The sequence below is a fragment of the Podarcis raffonei genome, chromosome 13 (assembly GCF_027172205.1).
Source record: "Podarcis raffonei isolate rPodRaf1 chromosome 13, rPodRaf1.pri, whole genome shotgun sequence".
NCBI lineage: Eukaryota > Metazoa > Chordata > Lepidosauria > Squamata > Lacertidae > Podarcis > Podarcis raffonei.
The window spans coordinates 55,829,244-55,838,286 of NC_070614.1; the positions used below are offsets into that span (position 1 = coordinate 55,829,244).

Below are 9,043 nucleotides of genomic sequence, written 5' to 3' on the forward strand. Positions count from 1 at the left end.
GGCTTTGGCAACTGGGATTCAGAAGCACGGCCGCCTCCAACTGCGGAGACGGAGTAGACCCACCGATGGCCCATGAATCTGCCTCGCCTCCCCCTTTCACCGCTGCCTCCTGTTCCGCAGTTCAACTCCGCGCTGCGTGCCAGAGTGGCCCAGGGAGCTTCAAGGCCGAGCAGGGGTGGCAGCCCCACTAGAGAGGGACACCCCCTTGGCCTCCCTCAGGAAAAGGAGACGGACTCACATGCCGGCCGCTTCCCTCGCCTCCTGCAGCTTCTCTTGGAGGCGCCGGACTCTCCGCTGGTACCTGGGGTGGGAGAGAGACGGAGTCGGGGCTGCAGTGGATTCCAGGGAAGAAAAGTCTTGTGCAAAGAGGGCAGCATATGAATTCTAACCCAAATGTCTTGGCACTCCAATGTTTTGGCTCCTGAACGCCGCAAACCCGGAAGTGAGTGTTTTGGTTTGCGAATGTTGGTTGGAACCCGGACATCCGACAGGGCTCCAAACGCATTGTAAGGAGTCTCTATGGGAGTATATTGTATTTAAAAATGGGGTATCAGTTTTTAGGGAGCTAACCAGGTTGGGATAGCAGGCTTGTTGAGTTTTGAATGTCTTATGTAGATTTTTCAATTTCGTTGTTCTGTATGGGAAAATGACAATAAAGATTATCGTATTGTATTGAGCTTGCTGCAGCCACGTGGAATATTTTGGAAGTCAAATGGACTTCCGTTCGGCTTCCGACGTACAACCGCACCTCCACAGCCCCCCGCCTGAGCATCTTTCCGGACAGAGCCCCTCCGCTCACCGTTCGTGCTGCTCATTGGCCTGGTTCAGCCGGCCGGCCTCCAGCGCCTTCTCGCGCACCCAGCACGCCTCCAGCTCCTCCCTTTTCCGCTGCGCCTCCCGCATGAGTCCCTGGGCCTCAGCCAGCTCCCGGCGCAGCCCCTTGGCCTCCTGGGAAAGCGCCCAGGCCTGGCACTGTGCCTCCTCGTGCCGGCGGGTCAGGGCAGCCAGATCCTGGGCCAGGCGCCTCGTCCTGCGGAGGGGCAGAAAGCACCGGATCCTAGAGAAAGCCAGGAGGGACACCCAGGGGTCATCCAGCCTAACCCCCGCCGATGAAAGATTTCATTTTCTAACGTTTTGTGGGCTTCCTGGTGAATTTTGCAGCAAAGACGGGGGGGACGGAGGAAGGAAAGCTGCTGGGATGCAATGCCGGCGAACCAGCTGCACCCAGCTTCTTTCAAAGGCTGAGCCCCCCTCCCCTCCCGCACCTGGGAGGCCAGAGAGACCAAGACTCCTACTTTGCCCGCTGCTCCTTGTTCTCTGCCTCCGCCTCCCTCAGGATGTCCGTCAGGAGGGCGACCCGCTGGTGCAACTGCAAAGCAAGCGCAGCACTTATTCATTTCTCTCCCGCATTTGCACCCCTACGTTTTTTGTCCCGGGAGCAGAGATTGGGTGGCTGTCTGAGATGTCAGCCTTGAGATTCCAGCACTGCAAGGGGTTGGACTAGATGACCCCTGGGAGCTCCTCCCGCCCCACAATTCCATAATCTGACGGAGCCACAGGAGCTGGCCCTGATCCAGGCCCTCGCGGAGCCTCCACTCACCTCCTCTCTCTCTTTCCGGAGTTCGATCAGCTCCATCTCCTGCTGCACCCGGACGGAGGCCACTTCCTGGGGGGGCCTGAAAAAAGCCAGAAGGGGGGGACTAGGCAGAATTAGATAAACTAACAGGTAGGATTCGAAACCTGCGGGATCAGAGATTCTCAGAGGACTGGAGTAAACATATGAACTATTTGAAAAGTAATTGTGATGAACAGTTTTGCAAGGTGGATTATTTGAAATATTAGAAGACTACGAAAAGAATTATTAGTTAAGGATAATTAAACGCAACATAGAAATTATGAAATGCAGAATAAGTGATAAAGAATGGAAAATCTTCAGAGGTGCTGACAGAAGTCTAAAACATGTTATAATAAAATATGTTGTATGACTGTTGGAACTGATATGTTAAAAAATCAATAAAAATGTATGAAAAAGAAGGAAAAAGCCAGAAGAGGACCCCCCCCCAGTTCAGCAAACGCCCGTCCTCCCCCCATGCCAGCACCCCACCCTGCGCACTCACCGGCAGGACCCCACAGCCGCCGGCCACTGCCCCTCCTCCTCCGCCGCTGTCAGCAGGGTCTGCAGAGCGTCCAGGCGGCCATACAGCTTTTCATCTGGAAGAGCAAGAAGGAGCGTCTCAGGAGGGGCTGGGAAGGAAGGAGTCTCTGGGCAAAGGGGCTTTTAGAAAGAGCAGCCCCACCCACCCTAGGCCTCCACTGCCCCGCTTGCCTCTCCAAAGGCTGGGGAGAGAAAGCAACTTCTTCATGCAGCATGCCGTTAACCTGCGGAACTCCCTCCCACAGGAGGTAGCAAAATGGCCACCGACCTGGACGGCTTTAAAAGAGAATTGGGCAATTTTGCAGCGGAGGACAGGCCTGTCAGTGGCTACTAGCGAGAATGAAGGCCCTTTGCTGGAAATCACGGGGAGAGCTGCTCTTGTGTTCGAATCCTGCCAGGTGGCTTCCCATCAGAGGCGCCTGTCTGGCTGCTGTGAGATCAGGACGCTGGGCTCGGGGCCCCCGCTTTGGCCCCTCCAGCAGGTGGTTCTGATGTTCAAGGCAATGGTTGCCAGCAGAAGGGGCCCTAGGGGTCATCCAGCCCAACCCGCTGCAGTGCAGGAATCACAGCAAAGGAAACATGCAAGCCAGTGGGTGCTGTGGGTCAGCCTTCACCCACTTAGTGGCTGTTGGGAGTTGTAGTCCCGCAACCTCTGGAAGGGGCCAGGAAGGCGAGGGCTGCTGTAGCAGTTGCAGGATTCTGCACCAGGCAGAGAGCCCAGAAGATCCTATTCTGACTCTATGGCAGGGAAGCGGCCCTCCAGCCCTTTCTGCCCGGCCCTTGAAACTCCTGCTAGGCTTCATGCCTCTCTGCCCTGCTTTATAGCCTCCCAGAGTTTCTGTCTAACCAGAAAACATCTTCAGACTCCGAAAGATGTGGGCCCAGGGGGTGGCAGCCGCAAAAAAGGCCAATTCTCGCACCAGGGATCCTTGGCATAATTATGGACGTTATGCAAATCAATGATGTGACTGTATTTGGAATAACTCTGTGCGGTTCTGGTTATCTCACCTGAAAAAGGATACAGTGGTGCCTCGCAAGACGAACGCCTCGCAAAACGAAAAACTCGCAAGACGAAAGAGTTTTCCGTTTTGGAGGTGCTTCGCAAAACAAATTTCCCTATGGGCTTGCTTCGCAAGAAGAAAGCCCATAGGGAAATCTCCGCCGGCCTTCAGAAGAGGTCCTGGACCTCTTCTGAAGGCCGGCGGGGGGCAAAAGTCTTTGCTCCCCCCCGCCTGCCTTCCCGGGATAGCGGAGAAGCGCAGCGCGTTTCTCCGCTATCCCGACGGCTTTTGAAGGCAGGCGGGGGGGAGCAAAGACTTTGGCCCACCGCCTGCCTTCAGAAGAGGTCGTGGACCTTTGCTTTGTTCTCACATGAGACTTCTCCGCTGTCCCGGGGCGATCTGAAAATGCTGGCGGGCGGCAGCGAACACTGCGCTGCCGCCCGCCAGCATTTTAAAAGCCCCCGGGACAGCAGAGAAGTCTCCGCTGTCCTGGGGGCTTTTAAAATGCTGGCAGTCGGGAGGAAAGCCCTCCTGTCCCCGGAGCTTGCGGGGTGGGAGGTGGGGAGAAGGGCTTTTCTTCCCACCGCCAGCCTTCAGAACAGCCTTCTGAAGGCTGGCGGTGGGAAGAAAAGCCCTTGTCCCCCCCCCCCAACCTTCAGAAGAGGTCGGGGGACAGACTGTCCCCGGACCTGGTCTGAAGGCGGTTTCCATAGGAACGCATTGATTGATTTTCAATGCATTCCTATGGGAAACCGTGCTTCGCAAGACGAAAAACTCGCAAGAAGAAAAAACTTGCGGAACGAATTAATTTCGTCTTGCGAGGCACCACTGTATTGCCAAGTTGGAAAAGGTTCAGAAAAGGGTCACCAAAGTTGTTATTATTATTTATTAGCGTACTATGCTGCCCTTCATCTGGGGGTCAAGGGGAGGCTGAAAGTGATCAAGGGGGCGGGCTTATTTGTCAAGAGAAAAGGAGAGGAAGAGGCAGCATGGTGGAGGTTGATAAAATTATTACTGTCATGGAGAAAGTGGAGAGAGGAAAGCTTTTCTCCCCCTTTGGTCACAGCAGAACTTGGGGGCAGCCAGTGAGGCTGAAGGGAGGGAGAGGCGTTCTCCTGCAGCGCCGAAAACGGCGGAACTCCCTCCCACAAGAGGCTGTGGCGGCTGGAGATGGATTCTCCAGAATGCGGCAGCTGGACTGGGGACTGGGAGCAGCTGCTGGGACCACATAACACTGGTTCTGAGAGATCTGCATTGGCTCCCAGGATGTTTCCAAGCACAGTTCAAAGGGTTGGTGCTGACCTGGAAAGCCCTAAGTGGCCTTGGTCCAGTATCCCTGAAGGAGCGTCTCCACCCCCATCGTTCTGCCCGGACACTGAGGTCCAGTTCCGAGGGCCTTCTGGCGGTTGTTTCCCTGCGAGAAGCCAAGTTACAGGGAACCAGGCAGAGGGCCTTCTCAGTGGTGGCACCTGCCCTGTGGAATGTCCTCCCAGCAGATGCCAAGGAAATAAGCAGCTATCCTATCTTTAAAAACACCTGAAGGTAGTTTTTAATATTTAATGCTGTCTTGTTTTTAAGACTCAATTGGGAGCTGCCCAGAGTGGCTGGGGAAACTGAGCCGGATGGGAACAAATTATTATTATTATTATTATTATTATTATTAATTAATTAATGGAGGAGAGGGCAGGGCTAGCAGGTGGCCCCCCCCGGAAGGCTGCCCTGCGGGGAATGTGCCCCCCCGGGAAGGGGTGGCGGGGAGTTCCCCGGGCCTCTCATCTCACGTCGCTCCAGCAGCAGCCGCAGGCCCCGCGCGCGCCGCTCCCGCCGCTGCAGCTCCGCGCGCACGTGCTGCCTCCAGCCCGCGCCAGGCATGGCCCCGCCCACTCGCCGGGTCACGAAGAGGACGACGGGAGGCGGAGGGCGGAGGAACGCATTTAAAGGCCTCGCCTCAGAGAGGCGCATGCGCACGCCCCCCCCCGACGGAAGAGAGGGCGGCGCGGCCCCGCCCGCCCAGGGTCACGTGCCCCAGGAGAGCGCGGGGCGCGCCGGGAGACGTAGTTCTTGATTGCTGGGCGCATGCGCAGGCGTCCCGGCGCGGAGAGGGCGGGAGGCGGGCCGGAGCGCGATGGCGGCGGGCGCCTCGTCGGCGTCGGCGGCCTCCGTGTCGGGCTCGGGCGCCTACGGGCTGGGCTTGGCCAACGAGCGGCTGCGGCTGCTGGAGGAGCTGGAGCGAGAGATCGGCGCGGCCCTGCAGAGCGCGGGTGGGCGGGGCCTTGAGCTGAGCTCTGCGGGGGAGGAGGCTTCTGGGCGGAGCTTAGGGCCTCTGGAGGCGAGGCTTCTTCAATCTAGGGGCCGGGGGCGGGGCCTGCTGCTGGGGGCGGGGCCTTGGGGAGCAGGAGGGGCCAGGCGGTCCCATGGGCGGAGCTGGGTGGAAATCCCCCTGCGCCTGAGGGGGCACCTGCTTGCCCCGCCCACCAGTGACATCACCCCTTCTCCCCCCCCCCCCGCAGGCACCGTGATCCTGGAGCTGTCCAAGGAGAAGCCCAACTGGAGCCTGCTGGAGCGCCAGACCTCCCAGTTCATGGGCTCCGTCCAGAAGGTGGAGTCGGAGCTCTCTGCCCAGATCCGGTACCTCACGCAGGTGGGTGGGCGGGGCTGGCACTTGGGGGGGGGCTCCTGTCAGGGAGCCCAGCCCCATCCAGCACCCCAGAAGCCGCACTAACAAGAATAGGAGATGGAGGCGATATGTCTAAATTGACGCTCCTGCTGTCCGCCCACCCAGCTGGGGGAAAGTCCCCCGTTCTTTCTGGGAAGTGCAGATCGTGGCCCCTGCCGTATCTGGAGAGGGATGCTCAGAGCTCTGAGGACTTGCTTGGGGCTCCTTGGCTGGTGGCTGCTGTGGCCACCAAGTGGGGTGGCTCTAAAAGCTGAGGAAGCCAATTCATGGGGGGTGAGAAAGGTTGTCTGTGGCTGCCAGCCATGCTCTGCTTCCACAGAGGTGCTTCTGGGTACCAGTGGCTGGAAACTCACCACAGGAGGGCCCATTGCTGCTCTTGGGCTCGGATCCTGCCGCCAGATTCCCCACCTTGTGGGCCAGTCTGAGAACTTGAGGCTGGGCTGGAAGGTCCCCCTTCGCTCTCCTCCAGGGGGGGCGGCGGCTGCAAGACTATTCTGATGATCAAAAACTGACTTGCAAAGCTAAGCCAGACCCCGTGTGGTTTCAGATGGGATGATGGGGGACGGCATGCTGAGATTCCTGCATTTCAGGGGGCTGGACTAGATGGCCCTCGAGATCCCTTCTAGCTCTACGATTCTTTGAAAAGGAGACATTGTGCACTGTTTGAGGGAAAGGGAGGGAAACAGGTTGCAGGGGACCAAGCAGAACTTTATACAGTATATCAATGTTATTTCCTTGTTGCATTGCTATTTCATCTTTTCCTTCAAGGCGTTCAGAGTGGCTTACATGCTTTCCCTGCTCTGCATTTAAACCTTATGAGGTAGGAGAGGCTGAAAGAGGCAGGACAGCCCCCCCCCGTCACATCCAGTGTTTTATCATGGCTGGGTGGGGAATTCAAACCCTGGCTTCTCCCAGGTCCTAGTTCTCCTTTAATCCCACACCAACCCTGCAAGGTAGACTAGGCTGAGAGGGACAGGGATGGAGCCAGGCTCACCCATGAACTTCACAGCTGAGTTGCCTGCATCCGTCTGTCTCGGGAGACCCTGGAGAAGGGTGCCTTCGGGGAGTGAAGTCAAACACATAGAGTGTTACATCGCCTGCTGGGGCTGTGGAGACCGATGTGCAAGAGACAGGTGTTGTGGTAGCCAGCATTAGAAACTAAGGTGTATAATAAGCAAAGCACCAAAAGCTTACTTAAACCTGAGTTTGGTCACCACAACGGAATGTCTGTTTGATTCTTTTATTCTATTATCTCAATTGTGCTGTCTGACCTTTGCTTGCTCTTCCAACACACACGGTGGAAACGGAAACAGTGTTCACTATGGACTAAGGCGGAGGCTTTTAAACTGGGCTTGCCCTGAAATCTCCACGCAGTCTGGACAGTAGCATAATGTGCCTGGCTAATTTTGAGTCCTAGTTGCAGCCGGGCAAGGAAGGCGCCTGGTTGTGCTGCTGCAGCTGCACCCTGGCGTTCCTTCTCTCTGCGCTCCCCAAAGCGGCCATTCCTCCCCTGGTTACTGCTAGAGAGGCGCAACCTGCCTGTCTCCAGGCACGCCCGTCGTCTGCAAGGGATTCCCACATGGCTGATGTTGCCAACTGTCGTGCCACGTTGGCAGACGTCTTTGTAGTGCAGAGTTGGTCTGCGATGGGCCTGGTGCCTGGAGCCAGCTCCCCATGGGGGATTTGAACCCTTGCCTCCCGCTTCCTAGTCCGACACTCTGCCCATTACGCCGCACCGGCAAGGGAGGCAGGTCCTTCCTCTGAGCTGCTGGCTGCCCTCTCACCTGGCCTGCTTTCCTCTTCCCTCCAGGTGGCCACAGGGCAGCCCCACGAAGGCTCCAGCTACTCGGCCCGCAAGGACTGCCAGATGGCCCTCAAGAGGATCGACTACGCCCGGGTCAAGCTGGGAGAAGTCTCACGGACCTGCGAGCAGATGCTGGAGCAGTGAGGCCGAGGCGCCGAGGAGAGGCCTCTCCCGGGTGGCCCCTCCTGGCCGCCAGCACTCGCCAGGCTGCTCTTTGTGGACAAAGGACTCTGAGCAGCCCGCCTGGCAGGGACGGTGGTGGAAACTGCCTGCGGGGCAGAAGAGGAACAGCAACGTCTCTGTCGCCTTTTGCAGTTTCATAGCTTTACTTCCTCCTCTTTGGCTTCTTTCCTGGAACAAACTTGTGATATTTATGAAGCGTTTCCACAATTTTTTTCCACAAAACATTTGTTAGTTTTTCGACAGATTCGCGGTATGCACATTTTCATTAAATGAGATCTGCCAGAAGGGCATCCAGTGTGGGCTCAGTTCAGTGTTGGCATACCGCATGCAGCCGCTGGACTCTCCTTCCTTGGAGGGTTTTAAGCAGAGGTTGGGTGGCCGTCTGCCTGGGTTTCTTTCGTTGTGATTCCTGCGTTGCAGAGGGTTGGTTTGGATGACCCTTGGGGTCCCTCCCAACTCTCCAATTCTCTGATTCTCCACTCCTGTCTTTCAGCCCAGACACTGATCCAACTCCAAAGGCCTTCTGGTAGTTCTCCTACTGTAATGAAGACTTGGGGAGGGCTTAGATATTGGAAGACCTGGAGAAAAAATGGGGGGAAACCAGGTTTTTTTCTGTTTTCCCCCAAAGCCATTCTTTTCCAGAAAAATGTGGGCGGGGAGGGAGTGGGTGGAATATTCAAACTATATCTCTAGGAGGGCTAGACCCCAAGAATAATGGAATCATAGGTGTGTAGAGTTGGAAGGGACCCCAAGGATCAACTAGACCAGCCCCATGCAGTGCAGGAACTTCCCCTGTTTTTTCCAGGCCATCAGCACAACCTCAACGGATGGGTTTGATGGGAGACTTGAGGCAGGAATTGATCTGCTGTCAGGAGAATAGAAAGGTTCACTGAGCAAGCATAGATAAGTCTAGCTAGGAGTCAGGGCTGGACTTCATCGTATTCCAGACTCTGAGCTTTCCTTCAGGAAAGGAGAAGGAAGCCTCTAGCCCTCCGAGAAGGAAAGTGACCATACAAAATGTGCAGGCAACTGGAGGGGTTTATGTGCAGTGTATCAGCCTGGTTGCTCCTGCCTTTCAGTGTTTGCAGTCCAGGAAGGAAGTAAGAACGGTGATTGACAAGTGAGTCGTTTCTTCCAGGTGTAATTCAGACAAGAGGCTATAGGGAAGACATGCCACCACTTTGATGTCCAGAGGAGACTGAACAGAAAGCCCTGCTGTGATG

General features: G+C 56.5%; 2 protein-coding genes across 5 annotated transcripts in view; one reads left to right on the forward strand and one right to left on the reverse strand.

The window, feature by feature from the left end:
• LOC128400475 (autophagy-related protein 16-like) overlaps positions 1 to 5,036 on the reverse strand; it is a 19,566-nt gene extending 14,530 nt beyond the window's left edge. For 3 of the 4 annotated variants that reach the window (XM_053362683.1, XM_053362680.1, XM_053362682.1), the window contains exons 1-6: positions 4,938 to 5,036; positions 2,118 to 2,211; positions 1,601 to 1,676; positions 1,296 to 1,369; positions 800 to 1,030; positions 239 to 301 (exon numbers count right to left, since the gene is read on the reverse strand). In XM_053362683.1, the coding sequence (XP_053218658.1) occupies positions 239 to 301; positions 800 to 1,030; positions 1,296 to 1,369; positions 1,601 to 1,676; positions 2,118 to 2,211; positions 4,938 to 5,028 (629 nt within the window). In that variant the 5' untranslated portion in view covers positions 5,029 to 5,036. Of the gene's footprint in view, positions 1 to 238; positions 302 to 799; positions 1,031 to 1,295; positions 1,370 to 1,600; positions 1,741 to 2,117; positions 2,212 to 4,937 lie in introns of those variants that run through there. The other variant, XM_053362684.1, reaches the window with a different exon arrangement.
• Positions 5,037 to 5,234: 198 nt separating this feature from the next.
• On the forward strand, positions 5,235 to 8,108 carry MED11 (mediator complex subunit 11). The gene is made up of 3 exons (XM_053362703.1): positions 5,235 to 5,417; positions 5,667 to 5,797; positions 7,644 to 8,108. The coding sequence occupies exons 1-3, from the start codon at positions 5,282 to 5,284 to the stop codon at positions 7,779 to 7,781; spliced, it is 405 nt and encodes a 134-aa protein (XP_053218678.1). The 5' UTR covers positions 5,235 to 5,281; the 3' UTR covers positions 7,782 to 8,108.
• The last annotated feature ends 935 nt before the right edge of the window (positions 8,109 to 9,043 follow it).